The sequence below is a fragment of the Rhinoraja longicauda genome, chromosome 12 (genome assembly GCF_053455715.1).
Source record: "Rhinoraja longicauda isolate Sanriku21f chromosome 12, sRhiLon1.1, whole genome shotgun sequence".
Lineage (NCBI taxonomy): Eukaryota > Metazoa > Chordata > Chondrichthyes > Rajiformes > Arhynchobatidae > Rhinoraja > Rhinoraja longicauda.
Window position 1 is genome coordinate 23,454,207 of NC_135964.1, and position 25,891 is coordinate 23,480,097.

Consider the following 25,891-nt stretch of genomic DNA (forward strand, 5'->3'; position numbering starts at 1 on the left):
GAATAATGTAGGCGTGAGGGGCAAAAGACATCCTCCTGCATCTTACACACTGATTTTACAATTTCACCGTGATACTGTATCTACCTGTCATTTATCTATTCTTCATTTGGGTACTTTATTCTTCTCTCACGTTTGCTCTTTTTAATTTTTTTTTCATCTGTGTTTCTCATTTTGCCATTATTTTTACAGCTATTTCAGCGATAGCTAGTTTGTTTAAAAGCTACAGTTGATAGGGTATAAACTATCCCATTTTCAACTGAGAATTTTTAAATGCATTCTTTCTGCCTGGTTTCTCCATTTCTGTAATGGCAACTTGCAATTTTCTGCCTATTCAGGTTCATGAGCCAAAAATTACAAACTACTGAACATTACTTTTGAGCAAAAACAACAGTGCATAAATGCTTCTTTCTTCTATATCTAGCATCATGAATGTCCCAAAATCATGGAAGGACATTTTTTTTGGTCCGTTCAGGAAAGGAATGCTGCGACCTTTCAGGGCTGCTAATCTGCAGCTTGCTGTTGGTGAATTTTCTGTGTTATAATTCAGCAGTATAATGTCTCATTTTGTAGTTCAATCCTACTCGGTGCATAGGTTCAAAGATGTCATGGAACAGAATTACAGTGGCTCAGCTGTGTTTTCCTGTAGGAAGAGGTGTTATTAGTGCAATATGCATGCCAGGGCTTGATCCATTCATCAGAGCTACAGTCTGATTACACAAAGCTGCCGCGCACACCCCTGTTGCCTGGTAGATGATTGGTTCCTCTGCAAACATTTGCTGTATGCAATGGCAAGAGTGATGGGTAGAACCATGAATCGGCTCTGAAAACACAGTTGACACATGTCTGGTGATTTTCCTTTCCGGGCAGCATGCCAGCACAGAGTTGTGTGCTGCAAAGTATGGGTTGCTGGTTTAAACAATGGGTAAAATTACAGAGATTTATTTGTTGCAAACCTGGAATAACTCTCTGTCGGACAGAATGAAATGCACTTGAATAAATGCTGATAACAATTTCTTGAAACTTTCTAACTTAGCAATTATTGATATAATTAAAAAAGGAATTACTTTTCCAGCATCATCTAGAGCAAAAATTAGTATAATGGATTAATGTTAACTAATATAAAAGGTTTGCTGTTAGACATTTTCCCTATCCTGTTTTTTTTTGTTACTTGAAATATATTCATTGTTACACAATCATTTAATAACTGTGTGATGTATTTAAAATGGAAAAGTTGCTCTCTCTGACCAAGAATTGTATGTAACTATCCATATCATGGCAGTAAAATACACATTTTCAATAATGCATTAGCAGGGTCTTCTAGCTATTTAGTTTAGTGTAGAGATACAGTGTGGAAACAGGCCCTTCGGCCCACCGAGTCCGCGCGGACCAGCAATTCCCGGACACTAGCACTATCCTACACACTAGGGACAATTTACAATTTTTACCGAGGCTAAGTAACCTACAAACATGTATGTCTTTGGTGTGTGGGAGGAAACCGGAGCACTCGGGGAAAACCTACGCTGTCACAGGTAGGACGTACAAACTCCATACAGACTGCACCCTTAGTCGGGATTGAACCTGGGTCTTTGGCGCTGTAAGGCAGCAACAATCGCTGTGCCGCCCCACATTATTTAACTCTCTCCGGATATACAAACAATCCTTTGCAAATTTGCTCCCTTTAACCTTATGATGCTGACCGGGGTATAGGTTCAAAGGCACCAATTGTCTTCAAATACCTGCAGAAGTTCTTATAGTTTGTGTGCAAACTTTGAATTTGGGCGTCGGCAGATTAATTACCAGGAGTGACATTCCGGCTGATTCTGACCTCTACCAATGGAGAAGAATGGTGATCATTTGTAACCTGCCACTATTGGCACCTATCTCAGTTCAGTAATTTTCCACAGGTGCTGCCTGAAATACATCACTCAACCCCTCACTGTGCAAGCGAGCTGAGTCATTGGGAAAACCTCCATTTCCTCTCTGTTACAAAACACCCGATCTATTCTTGGCAACTCACAAAACCTTTGCTGAGATTTTAACTAAGCCAAAGCCAGGTTAACAAAATCAATAATCTATCACAATGATTACAACATGCCACCTCTTCATTAGAAGTTATAATTGTTCAACAAAAATAAACAAACCTACATTTTCTTTTTTATTAAAAGAATAAGTGAACCTGCCATGTTATGTTTTTACTCACAGTAAAATTGATGAATTTACAGGATATATGATAAGAAAACTGATTATAGCCAAAATATAAGATGTGGTCTCAGAGATTTGGGTTTAAGGTGAGGATTATCAACTTAAACCCAAATCTCTGAGACCACATCTTTTATTTTGGCTATAATCAGTTTTCTTATCATATATCCTGTAATAAGTCATCAATTTTACCTGCCCCTTAGCAACATCGTTCACATTTAATTATCATTCTGCTGAACCTGCATATCTGCCGAAAGGTACACAAGATTGAACATTAAATGGGAACTTCCATGACCAAATACCCTTCAGACAATTTTGGGCTAAGTTTCCATTTTATAGATTGATTAGTTTGTTGAGATTAGAATGAACTGGCTGATCTCAGCAAAAATTAGTTCCGCAGAAGTGGATGGAGAGAAATTAGAAAGGAAAGAACGTTTGCCAAGTATAGTTCAATAGTGAAGACTTGAAAATTATGTTTTAAAAATAATGATAGCAAAGTAAATTGCATTTAAGTTCTTTGATTTTAAACATAAAATACCCCATGGTGTTCACAATAGAGCTGGGAAAATGTCCAAATCAAACCAAAAGGATTCAGATTCCGATTAATTAATTGTCATATACAAAACCAAGTGCAATGAATTTCCTTGTTCACATCAAGCTCATTGAGTAAACAGTATACATGGTATTGATTGATGCAACAAGAAATACGACGACAAATGCAAAACAGCAGAACAACAAAACAGCAGTGCAAAGAATGTAGTGCAAATAAAAACTAAAGTGCAGTAGGGAATGCGGTGCAGTTAAGAGTAAGAAAAGGTGATGGCACCTCCAGGAAGGGGGATATGAAAAGGGTTTTGAAAGGGGTGATTGGTTCAGGATGATTGGCCCGGGATGAGGTGTTTCACACTAGGGCTTCTGAGATGTCCTCGTTCTTCAGAAAACGGGGCTTCCCCTCCTCCATTATAGATGAGGCTCTCACTAGGGTCTCTTCTACATCCCGCAGCTCCGCTCTTGCTCCCCCTCCCCCCACTCGCAACAAGGATAGAATCCCCCTCGTTCTCACCTTCCACCCCACCAGCCAGCGGATCCAACATATCATCCACCAACATTTCCGTCACCTACAACGGGACCCCACCACTGGCCATATCTTCCCATCCCCTCCCCTCTCTGCGTTCCGCAGAGACCGTTCCCTCCGTAACTCCCTGGTCCACTCGTCCCTTCTTACCCAAACTACCCCAACCCCGGGCACTTTCCCCTGCAACCGCACGAGATGCAACACCTGTCCCTTTACCTCCCCCCTCAACTCCATCCAAGGACCCAAACAGTCTTTCCAGGTGAGACAAAGGTTCACCTGCACCTCCTCCAACCTCATCTATTGCATCCGCTGCTCTAGATGCCAACTTATTTACATCGGCGAAACCAAGCGCAGGCTCACCGATCGCTTCGCTGAACACCTGCGCTCGGTCCGCATTAACAAAACTGATCTCCCGGTGGCCGAGCACTTTAACTCCCCCTCCCATTCCCAGTCTGACCTTTCTGTCATGGGCCTCCTCCAGTGCCATAGTGAGGCCCACCGGAAATTGGAGGAACAGCACCTCATATTTCGCCTGGGCAGTTTGCAGCCCGGTGGTATGAACGTCGACTTCTCCAACTTTAGATAGCTCCTCTGTCCCTCCCTTCCCCATCTCCTTCCCAGATCTCCCTCTATCTTCCTGTCTCCACCTATATCCTTCCTTTGTCCCGCCCCCCTGACATCAGTCTGAAGAAGGGTATCGACCCGAAACGTCACCCATTCCTTCTCTCCCGAGATGCTGCCTGACCTGCTGAGTTACTCCAGCATTTTGTGAATAAATCGATTTGTACCAGCATCTGCAGTTATTTTCGTATACGATTGGTTCAGGAGTCTGATAGCAAAGAAAATGACAGTTTTAACAGGGATTGAATGAAAAATAGGTGGTAAAGTGGTTTGGAGCTTAAGGGAGCAAAGTTCCAAGGAATAGTGGTAAATGGTTATTAGCATGCTGCAAACAGTGGGAGAGAGAAGAATGCACTTGAAACTGGAGTTAGAGAGTTGAAGAAGGATGAAAGGAATGTTCTACCACCGAAGGTGGACTTGAAGTTAGAGAAGGGCAGACCAAAGAGAAATTTCATTACAAGAATAATTCTTTGCAATTCTGAGGCACCACAAATCAAAGGCCAGTTGTAGAAAAGTTGGAATTGATGTGTTATTGGAAATGGGCAGCAGAATTTCACATGAGCTGAATTTTACTGAAAGTGTTGGAGAATAAATTAATCAGAAGAGTAATGGAATAGAGGAGAAGCTCGAGATGTGGCTCTGAGTAGTAAACAGGATGAGGTCGGATTTGAGATGGGCAAACTTCTAAGGTTAAAGTCTCTGTGAATAAAAGGATATAATGTAGAAGCTCTACCAAGGATCACAATGGACATCCAATATTGAAAACATGCTAATTTATTCAAAGGTATTCACTTGGGATCTGGTGTTGAGGGAGTTGAATCAATGGAGATTGAAGGTTATGCCTCCATTTTTCCCAGTGTTAAAGTGGAGGAACTTTTAACTCAATCAAAATTGCATTTTATTCAAGTTTGCTGACAACACAGAGAGAATGGAGGAGTTGAGTTAAGTGGAACACTTATTTGCACATGATAATGACAAGAGACAAAGCACTGACCAGGTAGAAGTCAAAGATTTGAAAGGATGCTTTGGGGATTCCTGAAATAATAGTGCATAAATTGCAAAGGAAGCCATTTTTAAGATTTGATACTTGAGTGAGTGTGAACAAGGAAGAACAGGTCAATGGCCACATAAGTTGGAGAATTAAAGAGATAATATAACAAGGAGTAGAAAATCAATAGATACAGAACAGGAAATAAGATGCAGGGACTGACAGCCTGGTAAAAAAAAGATAGAGAGTACATTAATAGCAGGGTGGGACGAGGCAGAAGGAACTAGAGAGGGTTTCGGATCAGACGTATGATGGGTAAAACTGGCCAATTTTTGATGAATTGCACAGGGCAATAAGGAGTTAATCCTGTATCGCAACATCAGAGGCGTATCTTTAGAGGTAGCTCGAGGCCAGCTATTGTGGAATGCAGGAAATCTGAAAAAAAACCATCAGGAAATTCTAAAAATGCTTAGCATCTGGCATGCTCATAAGAATTATATAATTTAACCATCTCTTGCACACGAGTTATTCTAATTCTTTTCCAAAGGGTTTTTCACTTCTTCTGAGCCTTTTATTCACCTTTAAACTTCTATTCACCTTTAATATTTCCCTGTTTTGACACATGGTTTTCAACTGCAACATTCTTAAGTAGGCTATTTGGAAAAAGAACATGTATCTTGAAAGTAATTTGTTGCTTGTAAATCTTACAGGCTTGTAACAAGAGTATGAGGCTTTCTATTCATGTATTCAGGCTGTGCTATTTTGTGCATAAGCTTAAGTTAAAAATATGGAATTTCTGCAATTGTTTTTAAAGAAACCAAGGGTGATATTCCCAGTTTAATAAGATTGATAGCTGTTACTAGCAAACAGATGAAGGGACGTGAAGAAATGGTCGATTTTAGTTGCTACTTTGGTGCAAACCGTAACCTCTACATAGTTTACATCCAAAACTGGACGGATTTTAACTTTTTTTTTCAAGTTTTCATTGAAACTTGTTTGCATTTAATGAATCCAACCTACCTCAATGCAATTGAGTGAACCTTTATAATGTAACTTTATACTTTATAGAATACTTTGCTCCTATATATGTTGATGTATTTAAGAGCAGTCAAATTGTACAATTTGATTGAATGGTTTTATCATGGAAATAAAAGCACTGGAAACTTTATCTAATCCACCAAATGTGAGTAATTAAATTTTAAACAATTGGAAATTACTTTTTAAGAATTGAGGTATAGTAATAAGATCTCAAGAGTCAAAAATGTTTAATTGTCATATGCACTAGGAATAGAGCAATGACATTCTTGCTGCACCTTAACAGGCAGGTTAAGCAACAACATAACAAATAAATTTACAATAACTAGTAATGACTTAATAAATTAAAATAACAAAAGCTTAAGAATTTTTAATTGAAAATAACATTGCTTTATTATATAGTGTCTCGTAAAAGGCCTCAAATGCTATAATTACCAGAGAATATGGTTGCCAACAACAATTTTTTGTTCTATATCTAATTGTTAACAACTGCCTGTATGATTTTAATAAGGGGTGCCAATATCCCTGTGTAGGCAACAGAGAGGCTGCAGTATGAAACCAGGAATCCTCCGTTCAGTCCAATGACAATTAAAGGAGTAAAGTGATGTGCCATGCAATTTGCAGTAAACTTAAAAACCTCACACCACACAGTGACCAGGATCACTTGTGGAGATGGGCATTGGCTATAAGACGTTGGAGAGTGTAGATTTCTTTGTTGTTATAGCATTATCTATCTGTCGTATCCCTTTACTGCAAACCTGTTGACCTCAACTTCCCATACCTCCCAATATTTGAACTGGGTCCAAATAAAGAGCTATGATCTCAAGTGATCGTAGGCCCATTCAGATCCAATCTCCAGAATGGTGGGGTGTTACCCAGTCAGTGCTAGTACACACCCTCAGCAGAATCTATCAACTGCAAATTAGAGGTTATAGGTTTAAGTCACACTCAAGGGAAAGGCCACACTAATCCGGAAAGTACCCTGGAGTGGTTCTGCGTTAAATTATGCTTCCTTAAATTATTCAAAACAAAATACTGTATGTAGATTTGCCCTCAATGGAATAAGAATGCCCTACAGAATACTTTGGGTTATTTTTATTTTCTTACACACTTGTCAGAGTGACATTGTTGTTCACAGGCCCTACCCAAACCAAGCACTCCCCACGACTTGTTCCATATTCTCAGGAGGTAGAAGTGCCCAGTGATGATTGAGTTTATGTATGCAGTATCAGCTTCCATCGTAATATTTTTAAAACTGATACAACATTTTGCGGAAGCCATTTGGTTTAGAGTATATTTCTGTAAACTTCCTCAATTACTTCCTCAATTTTGCATCCGTTTTGGTTAATTTCAGACAGCAATGAAAAAAACATTGCAAAAAGGGGAAACTCTTTGTGAGTGTTGAATGTGTTGCATTGTAGGGTTAAATGCTGAATTCTATGCCATAATGGAATAGCCATTATTCTATGAATAATGTTGAACAACCCAACCTCTTCTACCAATATTCTCCTACCACCCTAATAGAACATTTTTTTCCTAAGTAATACTGTCCCTAGATCAATACTAAATAATTATCATTTTATATTGTGGATTTATGTGCAAGATGCTAACATTGCGAAACCTATTTCGAAATTGCGAAACCGTATATCACAGAAAGGAAATTTAAATGCAAGTGCCAGTGAAAATACCGTCTTGAATTGCATCTTTAGATTACTTCCATTTTCTGTGTCCAGGCTTTAATAACTTTTAAAGCAGCTTCTCATTTTTTCTTTGATTTAATAGAATAACATGGTTATTGTTTTAGTGACACATAAAGTTGGATATCCAATAAAACTCTTAATTTACACTATTTTAATTTCAGTGCAACAAATATTCAAAGTGGAATTGAATATTTTTGTTTTTTACCAATACTGAAACTAATAAAATGAGAATGAATTAGTTGGGAAAAAATTGAACAAAATTGAAATGCATATAGATGGACCTAAATGTCTGTACGCAAGGATTCATAAACCTTGACGATGACCCAAATGTTAAAAGTTCGTGATGAAAGATATATTTTCAACTCAAGAGTTCACTCAAAGTATGAGCCTTGTCTGCAAACAGTGTAGTGTGTGGTTTGAGTGGTACCCATTGACACAGACTTCAAAAGGATGTTTTTAATGAGATAATTATGTTGCAAGTCCTCCTAGTTGTATTCTCTTGGAGTGGCCTTTATCTGGAAAATCCTTCACTTCTGCTTTTCTTCCCCGTCTCTCACCTTCATGTGGTCCATATCTATGGATCCTATTGGATCCCTCTATCTCCATTTCAGACCAGAAACATCTATTGCTAACCCACAGACCATACCTCCTCTCACCCTGTCTCTAGTAAGAACTCTCTTCATTCTTCAAGATCCCCTGGCTCCATTGCATTTTCCCTGATACTGAGATGTTCTGCACAGGTGCCTTTAAAATGTCTCCTTTTTTGGCTGTCTCTCGACCAGAGTAAACAAAGCCCTTGATAAAATTGCATCTTTTTCAGACCATTGCTCTCATCTCTTCTCTGAGTGTACAGAACAAAAAGAGTTAAACTCATTGCAGCCATTATGCACCTGATGGTAAAGAGAAAAATGTTGAGGACAGTGGACAGATTACCAGAAGAAAATTCTCAACCCAAAACATCGACTGTTCATTTACCAATATGCTGCCTGACCTACTGATTTCCTCCAGCAGTTTTTTTTGTACCATACACCCAGGCTGCTTTGTCCTTGGATAGTGTTGTTCCTCTTGAAAGTTGTTGGAGCTGGACACGTTAAGATAAGTAGGAGGTATTCCATCATGCTCCTACCTTATCCCTAATGGATAGTGGAAAAGCCTTGGATTGTCAGGAAGTGAATTGCTGGGCTTTGGTCCAGCCTCAGCCCACAAGATGTACATGGTGACCTGGATGAGTGACTGGTCAGTATAAGCTCAGAAAATTGAAAGTAGACTCAGCAACAGTATTGCCATTGAATATCAAGGCTAAGTGATCAGATGAATTCTGAAGAAGGGTCTCGACCCAAAACGTCACCCATTCCTTCTCTCCTGAGATGCTGCCTGACCCGCTGAGTTACTCCAGCTTTTTGTGATACCAGATTAATTTAGTTTAGTTTATTATCACTTGTACCAAAATACAGTGAAAAGCTTTTGTTGTGTGCTAACCAGTTAGCAGAAGGACAATACATGATTACAATTGATCCATTCGCAGTGTACAGATACATGATAAAGGGAATAGCATGAATAGATAGATTGTGGCGCGTCGGTAGAGGCCCGAAATAAAGGCAAGGAGCCAGGTATTTTGGGGGCGTTTTGGTTTAATACTCGGTTATCAGACGGGTCGAGTCTGCCGGAATGGCTTTGCGCCCAAAACCTTGTCCTTATATATGTAGTACCGGACCGCCCCCCTGGACTGGTCCATTCCCGTGCCGAGGGATCGGTAGTGGTATGGCCCGACCCTTGGGAGCCGCCACAGGACCCCCCCACCCCCAGAACCGGAGGCACAAAGCGCACTGGTGGTCGCACAACCCGACCGGACTGCATACGGTAATCGGTCGACAGAGGGGCCGGCGGAGGCACAGTTGGAGGGGCAGGTGGTGGGTCCCGGAAGGGTGGGCGACCTCGTGGCCGAGGCTGGGCAACCCGCACCGGTTGGTCAATGTCTAAGTGGGCCGGCTTCAGGCGGTCAATTGACACGGCCTCCAGCCGGCCCCCCATGTCCAAGATAAAGGTTGTCTGTCCGTGCTCCAGCACCCGGTACGGGCCCTCATACGGCCTCTGGAGTGGCGTCCGGTGGGCGTCACGGCGCGGGAACACAAAGGCGCAGTCCCGGAGGGCCGATGGCACGCAAGGGCGGAATGTCCCATGGCGGGACGTCGGCACGGGTGCGAGCTTGCCAACTCGCTCTCGGAGGCGCTGTAGGGTGGATGAGGGCGGTTCCCCTCGCCCCGGCAACGAGGGCACGAACTCCCTGGGCACCGTGAGCGGGGACCCTTATACGAGCTCCACTGACAATCAAGCCAGGTCCTCCTTGGGCGCAGTCCGGATGCCCAGCAAGACCCATGGTAGCTCGTCCATCCAGTCGGGGCCGGAGAGTCGCGCCTTCAGCGCTGTCTTCAGCTGCCGGTGGAACCTCTCCACCAGGCCGTTTGCCTGCGGGTGATAAGCCGTGGTGTGGTGCAGCCGCACGCCCAACAGGTGGGCCATGGCCGACCACAGCTCGGAGGTGAACTGTGGCCCCCGGTCCGAGGAGATGACCACCGGCACCCCAAAGCGAGCAATCCAGTGCGCGGCCAACGCACAAGCGCATGTGGCTGTTGAGGTATCGGCCAGCGGTATGGCCTCCGGCCACCGCGTGAAGCGGTCCACCACCGTGAGGAGGTGGGTGATGCCCCGGGACGGCGGGAACGGGCCCACAATGCCCACGTGCAGGTGGTCGAAACGTCGGCAGGGTAGACCGATCTCTTGGAGTGGCGCCCGACCATGCCACATGAACCGCGCAGCTACCAGTGCGGTCGTCGCCTGGATGGATGGGTGAGCCAGCCCGTGGACCACGTCGAACACCCTCCAGCGCCACGCGGCCGGGACGATGGGGCGCGGCTGACCTGCCGACAAATCGCACAGTATCGTCGCTCCTCCGGGGCCGAGGGGAACATCCTCAAGGCGGAGGCCAGAGATGGCAGTCCGGTAGGCGGGCATCTCCCCGTCCGTTAGCTGGGCCTCCGCCAGGGCAGAATAATCAATGCCGGGCGCCACTTCTAAAACGGCATTGATGGCGAGACAACACGTTAGCCACCCGGTTTTCCTTCCCCTCGATGAAGCGGATGGAGGTAGTGAATTCAGAGATGTACGCCAACTGGCGCTGCTGTCGGGCAGACCATGGGTCGGAGACCTTTGCCAGGGCGAACGTGAGCGGCTTGTGGTCCGTGTAAGCGGTGAACGGGCGGCCCTCCAGAAAATAGCGGAAGTGACGAACGGCAGGTACAGGGCGAGGAGCTCGTGGTCGAAGGCGCTGTACTTCCTCTGGGCGTTGTTCAGGTGCCGGCTGAAGAAGGCCAGGGGGCGCCAACCCCCGTCCGTCAGTTGCTCCAGTACGGCACCAACCGCCAACTCTGAGGCGTCCACCGTAAGGGCTGTCGGGGCATCCTCCCGTGGTTGAACCAGCAGCACAGCCCGAGCCAGGGCCTCCTTTACGTCGTCAAATGCCGTTACCGCCTCGTCGGTCCACACGACGTTCTTACGCTTGCCCGCCAGCAGCTTGTATAGCGGCCGCATGATGTGGGCCGCGGATGGCAGGAACCGGTGATAAAAGGCCACCATGCCGACGAACTCCTGCAGGCCACGCACCGAGGACGGACGGGGAAACCGGCGGATGGCGTCTACTTTGTCCGGCAGGGGAACCGCGCCTTGCGAGAACACACGGTGGCCGAGAAAGTCAATTGTGGCCACGCCAAAGCGGCACTTGGCGAGGTTTATAGCCAACCCGTGCTCGCTCAGCCGCTGAAAGAGCTGCCGGAGGTGGGCACAGTGCTCCTGCCGCGAGCGGCTGGCTACCAACATGTCGTCGAGGTAGACAAACAGGAAATTCAGCCCGCGACACACGCCGTTTATTAATCGTTGGAATGACTGCTCGGCGTTCTTGAGGCCGAATGGCATCCGTACAAACTCGCAGAGTCCGAACGGCGTGATGATTGCCGTCTTGGGCACATCCTCCGGGTGGACCGGGATCTGGTTGTAACCTCGCACCAGATCCACCTTCGAGAATATCGTGGCCCCAGCCAAATGGGCGTTGATGTCCTGGATGTGGGGCACGGGGTATCGGTCCTCGGCGGTAGCGACGTTCAGCCGCCGATAATCCCCGCAAGGTCTCCAGCCCCCGTTTGCCTTGGGGACCATGTGGAGTGGGGATGCCCATGGGCTGTTGGAAGGGCGGACGATCCCCAAGGACTCCATCGTGCGGAACTCCTGTCGTGCCAGGCATAGCTTCTCAGGCGGGAGTCGGCGTGCTCGTGCGTGGAGGGGTGGGCCGGTAGTTGTTATATAGTGGAACACCCCGTGCTTGGGGGTCGACGACCGGAATTGCGGGGCCATAATATCTGGAAACTCCGCCAGAACCCGAGCGAAATGGGAGTCCACGGACGACAGCGGGCGTATAATGGGCTCATTCAGCCGCAGCGCAATGGGCTCCATCGTGGCGGAGTGGACCAAGCGTTGCTGCCTGACGTCCACGAGGAGAGAATGAGCCCGCAGAAAGTCAGCCCCGAGCAACGGCTGGGAGACGTCGGCGATCGTGAACTGCCACGTGAAATGACTGGCGCCGAAAACGATGTGGACCGTGCGGACGCCATAAGTCTGAATGTGGCTCCCGTTTGCCGCGGTGAGGATGGGCCCCCGCTTCCCAGAACGAATGTCCAGCGGCGAAGGGGGCAGCTCCTCCCCGGTATCCACGAGGAAGCGGCCCCCGGAGCGCCGATCCCAGGCGAAGAGGCGGTGAATCTGGCCTGCCGCCGCGGGGACTATTGGCAGCCGTCCCCGGCGTTTCCAGGGAACGTGCACGGCTGGCGGCATTGTCGGGCTGCAGCACCCCAGCGCTGGTGGTAATAACACCAGTGCCGCCTGCTGGTGCTGGCTGGAGCCTGCTGGTGTGGGACTGCCGGTGCATGTGCGGGTGCAGGACCCGCAATGGTCACCGGGGGCAATCTCGCAGGCCTCCGGGGCATAGCTGTCACTCCTTCCACAGCTCCCCCGCCCGACCGGAGAAAATCGGGCGCTGCTGGAGTGACGTTTAGCACTCTGACGTCATCACGGCGCGCCGCCCACAGCGCGCCTGCCGAGGGCCCGGGTGTCTGCAAAGGAGGCGTCGGTGAGCTGCAGGCGAATGTCGGCCGGCAGCAGGTGCAGGTAAGTGTATTCAAACATCAGGCACGGTCTGTACCCGTCGAGCAACGCGACCATCTCCTTCAGGAGGCTAGATGGGCGCCGGTCACCGAGGCCTGGCATGTGGAGGGGCCTTTCGGCCCGCTCCATTCGGGTTAGCCCGTAGGTTTGGAGCAGCAGCTCCTTCAGGGCTGTTTACTTATCGTGGGCCGGTGGGTCCTGGAGGAACTCCGTTACCTCTTCGGCCGTGTCCTGGTCAAGGGCTCCCACCAGGTGGAAGAAACGGGTGTCATCCGAAGTGATGCCCCGCAGCTGGAACTGGGCCTCCGCTTGGTAAAACCAAACACGAGCCCGGGTGGTCCAGAAGGTCGGGAGCTTGATGCCTACCGCGTCGACAGCTGGGGCCTGGTCGGCCTGCGAGCTGGACGGACCGTCGGCTTTTGATCTTGTGTCCATCCTAGTATGAATGGACCGTCGAGGTCACCAATGTGGCGCGTCGGTAGAGGCCCGAAATAAAGGCAAGGAGCCAGGTATTTTGGGGGCGTTTTGGTTTAATACTCGGTTATCAGACGGGTCGAGTCTGCCGGAATGGCTTCGCGCCCAAATCCTTGTCCTTATATCTGTAGTACCGGACCGCCCCCCTGGACTGGTCCATTCCCGTGCCGAGGGGTCGGTAGTGGTATGGCCCGACCCTTGGGAGCCGCCACAGATTCTATATTAATGGAGCTATACATTGCTTGACATTTTTGTGCTATTAATGATACTTGACTAAACATCGTCAAGATGTTTCATTTGTTAAAGAGTTGCGAATGGAAGTGAATATTGTGCAATCATTGGTGAGTGATATTCTGCAATCCTTACTATTAATCTTTTGATGAGGTCTGTGGATCTTCTATGTGATCATTGATGTGAGATGATTTAGCTCTGTCTTTGGCCAGTTATTTTTACTCTTTAGCATACAATCTTGTCACATTTATTATTGCTTTTTAAATTGTAGGATTTTGAAATGGTTAACCAGTGTTTTCTCTTGCAAACAAACAGGCACTCATATTGTTCCTCATTTTTGGTGTATTTGGCGGATCATCGTCCTATAAGCTGCTTAAACTGTTTAAGAGCCTGACCACCTAATTTAATTAATATTTTTAAAAATCTTTAGTAATCTTTCGTAATCATAAACATTTGAAAATCTTGAAACCTCTTTGAGGTGCTGGTCCACCATACTGTGTTTTTTTACACACTGCACTTTTTTTCTGTGTGTACCATAACAAAAAAAAGCACTGGGTTAATCTATAACTCCAAAATAATGGGGACAGTCGTTGACAGATCATTAAAGGTGCTATTAATCGGGTTTCCTGCTTCCTGTATCCAGCATTCCTCAGGCAAGATTTTTTAAATGTAGTGGAATAGTGTTTCCACAATTATGGTGACTAAATGTTTTATGCTTTAAAATGTATTTCATTTTAGTTTCTTTGTTCAGGAATAAGCATGACTTATGTTTTATTTATCTTGCATTATCTCTTACAGTGTGTATTATGTTGCTGCCTGGGGCGTGCCTTTCTTTCTATCTTGTCTTCCACTCTTTGGAGATTACTATGGCCCCGCTGGAGCATGGTGGTAAGGATCTGATTTTCTGAATTCTACCTGGAAGTCGTCAACAGTCTTTTGTTTTGCAAAAGAAAAACAAATTAATTCCCCAAAAAGATAGTTTCAGAGATTGGGTCATATTTTAAACTGTAAATTTATCATAATTGAGGATGCAGTAAAAAGGAAATCATATGTTAAAAAGTGCATATCTGCATAATATCTTTCTTTAAAGCAATATTTTTGTTAGTTCAGAGGAGGCAGATTATATATGTTTTTGTTTGATGCATTTACCCACTCCTCATTTCCCCTAATGAAGTTAGTGAAGCATATTGTGTTTGTGGTTTCATAGATCTACAGTGAATTCTCTATGATAACAGTTACCATAATGCACATACTATGATATTGGAATACATAATAAAAATGTTCCATGCACAGCAATTCAAATCAGTTTGAGTGGTGGAAATAAAAGTAAAGCCACAGTAAGATGTCTGAAAGATAGAGAATGGGGAAAAAAAGAAGATTTCTGCAGTTTCTGGGTACAGTACAATGCAAAGAACACACATCTAAATCATAATGAAGAGTGAAGACTTTTATTTCTTTGCCTTCAAAAACAAAGCATTGCAGAGCACAAATCTGGAGCAAACATTTGCATGCAGAATCCTGACACCAGAAGGTTATTTTTGTCATCTCTTTCTTTCGCTGTGGGATTAAACGTGATTTACTTCCACTCTGATTCTGTGGGGTCTGAGTTGACTGAGGTGGCCAATATCTGACTTCATTGGGGACTGATGAAGGGCAAGTAACTGAAGTGTCATTGGGAGAGCACTTTGGGACCAGTAACAATAATTCAATTAGTTTTAAAGTAGTTATGGGGAAGGATAGGATAGGCCCACAAGCTAAGGTCCAAAAATGGGGGCAAGGCTGATTTTGGAGGCATTGACGGGAATTTGCAGTGGTTGCTTGGCAGAGTTTGTTTGCAGGGAGAGTGATGGCAGGCAAGTGGGAGGCTGTTAAAAGTGAGATAGCAAGAATAAAGGGCAACTTGTTCCTGTTAAGGTGAATGACAAGGCTGGCAGGTTATGGGAAAGTTTTTGATGAGAGATATTGAGGGTCTGCTGAGGAAAAAAGAGGCAAATGTCTGATTCAAGTAGTCGGGATCAAGAGAATCCCTCCGTGAGTATAGGAATACATTTAAGAAGGGAATCAGGAGGGAAAGAGGGGATGGTGGATATGGCAGGCAAGGTAAAGGAAAATGCTAAGAGATTCTTCAGATATATTAAGAGTAAAAGCATACTAGGGAAAGAATACAGTGCCCTCCATAATGTTGAGACAAAGACCCATCATTTATTTATTTGCCTCTGTACTCCACAATTTGAGATTTGTAATAGAAAAAATCACATGTGGTTAAAGTGCACATTGTCAGATTTTATTAAAGGATATTTTTATACATTTTGGTTTCATCATGTAGAAATTACAGCGGTGTTTATACATAGTTCCGCCATTTCAGGGCACCATGATGTGTGGGACACATGGCTTCACAGGTGTTTGTAATTGCTCAGGTGTGTTTAATTGCCTCCTTAATGCAGGTATAAGAGAGCTCTCAGCACCTAGTCTTTCCTCCAGTCTTTTCATCACCATTGGAAACTTTTATTGCTGTTTATCAACATGAGGACCAAAGTTGTGCCAATGAAAGTCAAGGAAGCCATTATGGGACTAAAGATGGCTGCCATACCATGGCAGAGCATCATGGCAGAGCATCATGGCAGAGCATCACCAAAGAAGACACCCAGCAACTGGTGATGTCCATGAATCACAGACTTCAAGCAGTCATTGCATGCAAAGAATATACAACAAAATACGAAACATGACTACTTTCATTTACATGACATTGCTGTGTCCCAAACATTATGGTGCCCTGAAATGGGGGGACTATGTATAAACACTACTGTAATTTCTACATGGTAAAACCAAAATGTATAAAAATGGCCTTTATTAAAATCTGACAATGTACACTTTAACCACATGTGATTATTTCTATTACAAATCTTAATTTGTGGAGTACAGAGGCAAAAAAATAAATGATGGGTCTTTCTCCCAAACATTATGGAGGGCACTGTAGATCCCCTTAAAGATCTGCATGAATGTTTTTGTGATGAGGGACACTACAAACTAATTTGGTAAGTGCTCCTCATTTGAATACAACGCGTGATCATGGATGGGTGTGCGAATTACAGCACAGGCATTAGATGATAATTGTTTTGTAAAATTAATGGATCAGAATTGTATGAGACATTTTGAATGTGTTTCTTAATCATGCTTTTTGTCGGCTCGATGAGGTGAGTGTTTTGCAATCAAATGATGGGATGGTCACACCTCCAACAAATAATGTATTATTACCTTTGCTTCAGAAATGTTACAATAAAATATGGTTACACCAGTTCAGCATTCTTCACCAGCCAGTTAAGATGATATGTAATCTAAACTTGACTTTTAAAAAAAAAAATACTTTGGATCTCTTCAATTTATAAATATTTTTGAAATCCATTAATCCTGAACATATTCGTTCTGGTGATGAAAAGTAATTACTTGTGTCTTTGTGTGGTCACATTCACTTCTGAATCTGTTTACCTTTACCCTTTATGATTCCCTCTACCTTGGAAGATGGGCAAGATTATCCAAATATGCCCTTTGTAAAAAGAAGAGGGGCTACCAAAAAGCTTGGGGGGGGGGGGGAATGTTTTGTCTAAAATATTGTTTTTAGCTATTAAGAATAGTCACAGTTGTAATCAAATAATGAAATCTGGATCCATACTTGCCAACATATAATTTTTTAAATGAGTGAAATTCAGTTTGGCAGTGACTTTTTTTTAATAATCTTGATTTTATTTCAGCAGTGTTTAGATTAGAGATACAGCGTGGAAACAGGCCTTGCGGCCGACTGAGTCCGCACCAACCAACAATCACCCGTACACTAGCTCTATCCTACAAACTAGGGGCAGTCTACAAACCTTCACATCATTGGAATGTGGGAGGAAATCAGAGCTCCCGGAGAAAACCCACACGGCACAGCAGGGAGAACGTACAAACTCTGTATAGACAGCATCCATGGTCCTATCCAGTCCAGTCTGACCAGAATCACAAATATCATGATTTATTATCTTGAATCATATGAATTATTTTTCTGGGTCCTACTTAGTGTTTACTTAGCATCTTAAAGCCTCATTCCTCTTTTGTTCATGAATTCTTACATGTGATACCATTGCTAGCTGCCTAAACTGCTAGTATACCCTGAATGGATAGCCTCACTTAACTGGATACTTAATGACAATTATGGGAGGAACTAATGTATGATCAACCATGTCAGAATCTGCAGATAACTTGAGAAAGGCAAGAATTATCTATAAGCCATTGCAGTCATATAGAAAGTCACTAGTGACAATGGGAACATTTCTGTGGAGTAGCAATGGAGAAAACAGACGGAAGGAAAGGTATAGAGTTCTGGGAGAGAACAACGTATTCAAGATTTTGAAGAATGCAGTGAAGTTAGAGATGTGGCACTAGATGTATGGACCTTAGGATTTTTTCATAATCACGCAACATGGGTGATTCTGGCAAATTTAAATAAAAATGGGACATTTAACAATGCCAGTTGACACAGGGCCAGGAAGGGACATTTTATTGAGCAAAAATATTGAGGTTTTGTCAATATCATGGATTTGGGCAGTTTACTTACTTGTTGGGTAAATGCTGGTGTTTAGTTTAGAGATACAGCATGGAAACAGCCCCTTCAGACAACCGTCCACGGCGACCGGTAATCACCCATATATTAGTTGTATCCTACACACTAGGGACAATCTACAGAAGTCAATTAACATACAAATCTGCACGTCTTTGGAGTGTGGGAGGAAACCGGAGCACGCGGAAAAAACCCACATGGTTACAGGGAGAAGGTACAAACTCCATACAGACAGCACCCCAAGTCAGAATTGAACTCCAATCTCTGGTGCCTCATGGCAGCAACTCTACTGCTATGCCTGTTGTATGCAAATAACCTAGATCAACATACTACTAGATGATGTGATAGTAGAAAGTCCCTTTGCTGTTTAGGGACATTGCTAATGTAAGTTGGTTGCTGTTCTTGCTATCTCTTCCTCCAGCAATTGCTCAGGTTTAAGGGTAACCTGTTTTCGGTTCCATTCTGTGACTTTTGAGAAACTATGGACTCTGCCCTTGATGAACAAGATGGTGTCAGAGGCCTGGTTAGCAAGGTTGTTACGTTTTTTTTTCAAGGAGACTTTAAGAATGTGCTTGAAACGGTTTCTTTGTCCTCTTGGAAATCTGTTGCTATGACACAGCATGGAGATCTTAAGGAATCTGGTGTCAGGCATGTGAATGCTGTAGCCTTCCCAGTGTGGCAGGTTGTATGTGATTAGAGTCTTGGTAATGAGGATGTTGGTGTGGCAGAAAGGCCCTGATATCAGTTCACCAATCCTGCCAGTGGAGTAGAGAATTTCACAGCTTTAGTTTAGTAGTACAGGTCCACCACCAATTTTTTAGTTTAGTTTAGAGATACAACGCAGAAACAGGTCCTTCGGCTCACCAAGTCCGCACCGACCAGCGACACCAACACTATCCTACACATACTAGCCACAATTTACATTTATACCAAGCCAATTAGCCAACAAACCTTTACGTCTTTGGAATTTGGGAGGAAACCGAGCTTCCCAGGTCATGGGGAGAATGTACAAACTCCATACAGACAAGCACTCGTAGTCAGGATCGAACCCAGGTCTCTGGCATTCTACTGCTGCGCCACCATGTCGTTATCCCTGGCACCCTTGGTTCCAGAGCCTTTCTGGATTATCCATTTTGCCAAACCAACAGAGATCACGGCCTCCAAGAGGAGTCGGAACAGTACCGAAAAGATCTGCATAGGGCTCCGAGATACCTGCCCACAAAGTTGGCTTTGAAATTTGGCTATGGGAATGGATTTGCCGGCTCCAGCCGGGCTGGAGTTCCAGAGCCCTGGCCACAGCGAGCAAATTCGACCCGCCGATCGGCTGAGGAAGTCCCGAAGAGATTGAGACTGGCCACATCGCCTGACCAAGGCCCCTCATTTTCGGGGGCACTTCCGGGGGGTGATTTCAACTGCGCTCTCATAATTTTGTTTAGTTTAAAGGAGGTGCCTGACCATCAGTTGCCGGAACATCGGTGGTGAACCTTTATTTCTTCAGTGCTTTGATATTATTGTAAGAAGTATCCTAAACATAAAGCTTCAGTATTGTTTGAACAAATTATGCTGAATTCTTTTAGATGCATTTCCAAGTATTATTCCCATTTTGAAAGAATACTTTAAAAAAGTAATTTAATTCTAAAGCATATACCAGAATCAGATCTGCAATTTGCTTAGGCAGTTCAAACTGTACCTTGGCATTCTAAATCCACCAGTCTGAAGGCAAATATTTCCCTTTGGCCGAGGGTTAGATTCCAAAAAATAGAGATGTTGATCCGAAATGGAGCAAGATTTGGTTGTCTTTTGGTCACATATCATATCATATCATATATATACAGCCGGAAACAGGCCTTTTCGGCCCACCAAGTCCGTGCCGCCCAGCGATCCCCATACATTAACACTATCCTACACCCACTAGGGACAATTTTTACATTTACCCAGCCAATTAACCTACACACCTGTACGTCTTTGGAGTGTGGGAGGAAACCGAAGATCTCGGAGAAAACCCACGCAGGTCACGGGGAGAACGTACAAACTCCTTACAGTGCAGCACCCGTAGTCAGGATCGAACCTGAGTCTCCGGCGCTGCATTCGCTGTAAAGCAGCAACTCTACCGCTGCGCTACCGTGCCGCATTGATAATATTGTGACATGGAGAAGTGGTATTGCTAAATTAATCTATCATGTCACATGATGTTTAGTTTTGAATTCTAACACCAAGATATTTGGACATTGAAAATTGATTTTTATGAATTAACTTGACAATGGAGATACATGGGTATCTGTTTTGGAGATACATGGATATGTTTTTCTTTTGTCATTTTCAGCTATGCTTATCAATAAAATTATACCAAACACATTTCACCCATGGTTTTTCTATTAATATTTATTACATCTATCTATTCTCAGTACCTTAGATTTCTGTTCATTGTATATTTATATTGTATATCCTTGTTTTTGATGATGTCGCATATGCTGTCTTCACGTGGCTAAATAAAGAGTAAGGATTCAGATTTAAAGTCTGATAAAATGTTCAGTATGTACAATTGTTTCCGTTGAAGCTATTTCCTTCTCTTTATAGAGTAAATTCTGTAATCATATTTTTTGAATAGATGATAACAATGTCATGTTTATTAATTCTTTAGCTGTAAATGACGTCAGTATTATGGAATCAATTGATAGTGTTGTTAATAGGTTTTCAGAAAAAAAGGTGAATTGTTTGTTTTCATTGAAGCACGTAAAAGTAACAAAAGTACAACTGTTCTGCACCTTGCATTTATTGTTATCTAATTATCAGTGATTGTAATGGTTTCAGCTGCTCTTTATTATTTAAAGAATGCATCTTTCTTTCCAGTTGGATTACAGACGAACATGTTGTCTGGAGATTTGGCATGTAAGTAAACTTCAAGTCATTAACAATTTCTTTTCTCCCAATCTTTAACTTGGGATAGCCATCTTAATGTACTCTCGTTATAGATGTAGAATCAAGGATCTGCAGATGCTGGTTTACAAAAAAAACAACATGAAGTGCTGGAGTAATTCAGCAGGTCAGGTAGCATCCCGAGAGAACATGCATAGGTAGGTGATGTTTCGGGTCAGGTCCTTTCTTTGAATTGCAGAAGGATCCAGACCTGAATTCCATGTTCTCCAGGGATGCTGTTTGATCTACTGAGTTACTCTTTTTAATGTACTCACCTATATTGAACAAATGTAGCTTTATTCATTTTAGGTAGAACTCGTCATCACTTAAATCCGATGTGTAAATGTTATATGCTTCCATTCTGTTGCTTTCCCCTCAAAATGTTCTTGAATAAGGCTTTGAGCAGGGAGTATTTTTATATCACATATTAAAAATGGTGAATGTTCTCAAGATCTCAAAAGTTTTGCTTCCGTAAAATGTAATTAAAAAAACTCCCAAGAATTTACTGTAAAGCATATGTTATGACACTGGTCTGTATGTGTTGTACATTTGTTGCCGAGTGGAGAAGGAAAATGAATTAAGCCAGTTTCTGTAGACCTTACTTTAGACTTTAGAGATACAGCATGGAAACAGGCCCTTCGACCTACCGAGTCCACACCGACTATCGATTACCCCGTACACTAGCAGTATCCTACTCACGAGGAACAATTTATAATTTATAGAAGCCAATTAACCTACAAATCTGTACATCTTTGGAGTGTGGGAAGAAACTGGAGCACCCGGAGAAAACCCACGCAGTCACAAGTAGAATATACAAAATCCGTACAGACAGCACCCTTATCGAACCCAGGTCTCTGGTGCTGTGGGGCAGCAACTCTACCTCTGCGCCATTGTGCCAGCCGCACACTTTCCTTAGACCGTTGTCCTGCTCTGGGACACTTTCAATAACCTATCAAAATTTATCAAATTGCTTCCCCTCCATTTGATATTATCGTCAATGTGAACTTTCAAGAATCAAACTGGTTTTCTCACAGCACCCTGTTTTGCCTGTCTATTTTTAATATGTCCCTGGTGACATCTAATGTGTTCTTGGCTGGACACCCGTGTGCATTTGAAGCTAGGAATCCCACATTGCAACTTCACTTCCTCCATTTTGTCGCATCATTGTTCAGATGCATTGAATGATGGGCGTTAATATTAAAACCAAAAATCTGTGTGCTCCTCAGTTATTGCTACCTAATCTTAATTCCACCTTAATTCTCCACAAGATTTTCCCTAAATAGCATAAAGATCATTATTTATACTCTCTAACCCCCTTTCCCAAATCCGGCAAAGCTGCTTGAGAACCAGGCAGCCGTAATTTTCTTTTCTTTTGACACTCCCCTTATTTCCAGTCATCATGGCAATAAAAAATATTTGAGTTGAAGAAACAGGCCTCGATGTGGAGCCATTTTGTACCGCAACCGTGTTCCTCAACCTCCTCTCCTCCACCATGTACCGAGACTAAGGGGTTCTTTACCAAATCCCAACAAATGAGCAGTTATGGAATAGATCACTGCAGCTCCTGAAGGCTATCATTTGAGATGAATAGTAAGCTTGAATAGTATGAATAGTAAGCTTGATGTGCACTTCACTGATGTCTTAGGAGATTCTAAAATAACAACCAAATATCAGTTTTTTTTTCCTGTTTATAGGTTAAAGCTGATAACCCTGGGCATGTTTCATTGCGGAGGGAGGTGCAAGGAGGATTACTTTACTGCATTATAACTGATATGACAATTGAGATGCCCATCATGTTTTACATTCCTGGATAAGTTGTCGTAATAGCACCCTTCAACTGACTCCAGAATAATTTAAATGGTTTGCATAATATGGTTCTGGTAAGAGCGCAGACCCATTTAGCGATCTCAAGAAGAAATGCCAATGAGAGATACAGTGAACTCTTAATCTCCACAGAAGTGACCCACTTCAATTGTCAAGACTCCATGAAATTGACTGATCTGGGGCACAAAAGGTTCTCCTTTAAATATGAAATAAGCCCTTCCCTAAGCCTGCGTGATGATCCATTGTAATTCTATTGATTCTATTTCATCCTGAAATTAGAATCCAAAGTGCTATCTGTAATGGCCTTAATGTCAAAATCACTACATTGTTTATTACTACAAAGAAATCAGTCATTAACTTTAACTGCTGTTTAACTATTAATCACCATATTCCTTCTTAACTCTCACCTGTTTTGAACTCCGAACTTCATGTTTCTTCTTAGTGCTTCTCTAATTCAGACACAGCAGAACTGGCATGTCGTTTCTGTATAAGAACATTTTCATGTCTACAAGTCTGCTGAGGTCTGACCAATGTTTGATAAAGTTAGAGCATAACTTTATCAAACACAGTTGACCTGAACTGTGCTGCATATCTTGAGAGTGCTGTCAAAACTGGCATGCTTATTTTGTTCAATTGTTTTTTACAGATGGTACATCCCCTTATTTGTCCTCATCTTTCTGATGATGTCCTGCTACCTTCACATATTTTATATAGCCAAAAAGAGGGTAAGCACCCATGCATAATCTCTTTTAAAAAAAAAAGAACAATGTTCAAAACACATATGATTACTTCTGTTTGAATCTATTTACTTAAGTTAGTGGATCTAATGTATAACTAGATGATCAAAATATTTTTTTAGTCATGTAACTTAACTCTTAAGACATCAATTATTTTGGTTATCTCGTCTGAAATGAATTGACTGTTGTTTTATTACTTTTTGGGAAAAGAAAACTGGATTATGTCATTTGTTTGCAGGATATAAAATCAGATAGAAACATTGAAACATAGAAAATAGGTGCAGGAGGAAGCCATTCGGCCCTTCGAGCCAGCACTACCATTCATTGTAATCATGGCTGATCATCCACAATCAGTAACCCATGCCTGCCTTCTCCCCATACCCCTTGATTTCACTAGCCCCAAGAGCTCTAAGTAACTCTCTTTTAAATTCATCCAGTGAATTGGCCTCCACTGCCTTCCGTGGCAGAGAATTCCACAAATTCACAACTTTCTGGGTGAAAAAGTTTTTTCTCATCTCAGTTTTAAATGGCCTCTCCTTTATTCTTAGACTGTGGCCCCTGGTTCTGGACTCCCCCAACATTGGGAACATTTTTCCTGCATCCAACAAGAAATGGAGATACAACCAGTAACCAATATTCTCTCTGACAACCATCAAAAACAGAACCAGAATGTATCGATCTTTGTGTTAAATCTGTCCTGAGATACATTTTGAATCACACATCCATAGTGTCATTGAAACATTCTATTTCCACATGTAGAGATGGGTGAAGCACACGTAGCTGATGAAAGCACCATCCATGGGAGTTTATTAATGTCTGGATTTGACTTTCTCAGTATACTTTTGGCTGGCCTTCCTCATTCATTTATTTCATAAACATGGTCATAAATAACTCTGCTGCCCATGCTTTGACACACGTCAGGTTGCCACCACTGCACAATGGATTATATGGGTATTTGTTAAGTAATGCTAAATTGTAAGTTTCTCACATTTTTTTTATAAACCTCTAAGTTCCTGCAATGTTCTCTGTTATATCTTTGTAAAAAAATGTTTTCCATCCTGGTTGGCATGGTGATGCAATAGTTAGTGCTGTTGCCTTCCATCCAGGGAACCTGGTTCAAGCCTGACCCTGGATGCTCTCTGTGTGATGTTTGCATGTTTTCTTTGCATGGAATTCTGCCAAGTGGTCCAATTTCCTCCCTTGACCTAAACACGTTAGTTAATTGGCCACTTTAAATTACCCCTTAGCAAACAGCAGAAGAATCAAAGGATAATTGATGGGCACATTAAAGAACAGCGTTACAGAACAGATACTCACGATCGAGAGTGATAGCAGGTGCTGCCAATACGGAGTTTGTACGTTATTCCCGTGACCTGTGCGGGTTTTCTCCGGGCTCTTCGGTTTCCTCCCACACTCCAAAGACGTACAGGTTTGTAGGTAAATTGGCATGGTATAATTGTAAAAATTGTGCCTGGTGTGTGTAGGATAGTGTTAGTGTGTGTGGATCGCTGGTCGGCATTGACCCGGTGGGCCAAAGGGCCTATTTCTGTGCTGTAACTCTAAACTAAACTAAACAGAAGTTGTAGAGCATATAAGGGTATTTTACTAAGTTTGCAATAATATTTGAGACTAGACTGAGGTGGACCCGTTGGGTCCAAATCTCTCCTGCGGGCCTCTCCTGCGGCAACCCTCCCCCAACTGACAATCCTGCGAGCCCGGCAACCCTCTCCAACTGATGAAGCCCGTTGCTGGGTGGGGAGTTTCTCCTGGGGCCGTTGGCGGGTGAGGGGGGGGTGTGGAAGGGGAGAGGGAGCCACTCACCTTGGCCCCGTACCGCCAGTGCTGCAGCCAGAGCGAGCCGTGGACCTGAAGACTCTCCTGCAGCATGGCGGCGATCGTCTACAAACAGCAGTGGACGGCCATCTTATTGGACCCTCTGCTGCCGCGCTGCACCACGGGAGGAGGGTCAGGCGTGGGGCACGCCGGGAGGGGCACTGGACCTCCCGGCGGGGGGGGGGGGGGCGGGGGGAGCGCATCTATTAAAGTTAGCGGCACCTTGTGGGCTCAGCAGCCCCCTCCCCCTCATTAGCCCCAAACCTCTCACATAGGTCCAGCACCCTCTCCTTCCCCACTCCCGCCCTCCCCCGCTCCCCCCTTTTCCACCCTCCTCTCCTCCCCCCACTCTCACACTCGATCCACCCTTAACCCCCCTCCTCCCCTCCCCCTCACCTACTCCATCCCTCCTCAACCCCCCTTATCCCACCCCTCCGCTCACCCCCCTCGCTC

General features: G+C 43.8%; 1 protein-coding gene across 1 annotated transcript in view; it reads left to right on the forward strand.

Annotated features, from left to right (window-relative positions):
- LOC144598778 (uncharacterized) overlaps positions 1-25,891 on the forward strand; it is a 121,314-nt gene that overhangs the window by 52,459 nt on the left and 42,964 nt on the right. The window contains exons 7-9 of the mRNA XM_078409181.1: positions 14,333-14,422; positions 20,979-21,017; positions 23,515-23,593. Of these exons, the coding sequence (XP_078265307.1) occupies positions 14,333-14,422; positions 20,979-21,017; positions 23,515-23,593 (208 nt within the window). The remainder of the gene's footprint in view (positions 1-14,332; positions 14,423-20,978; positions 21,018-23,514; positions 23,594-25,891) is intronic.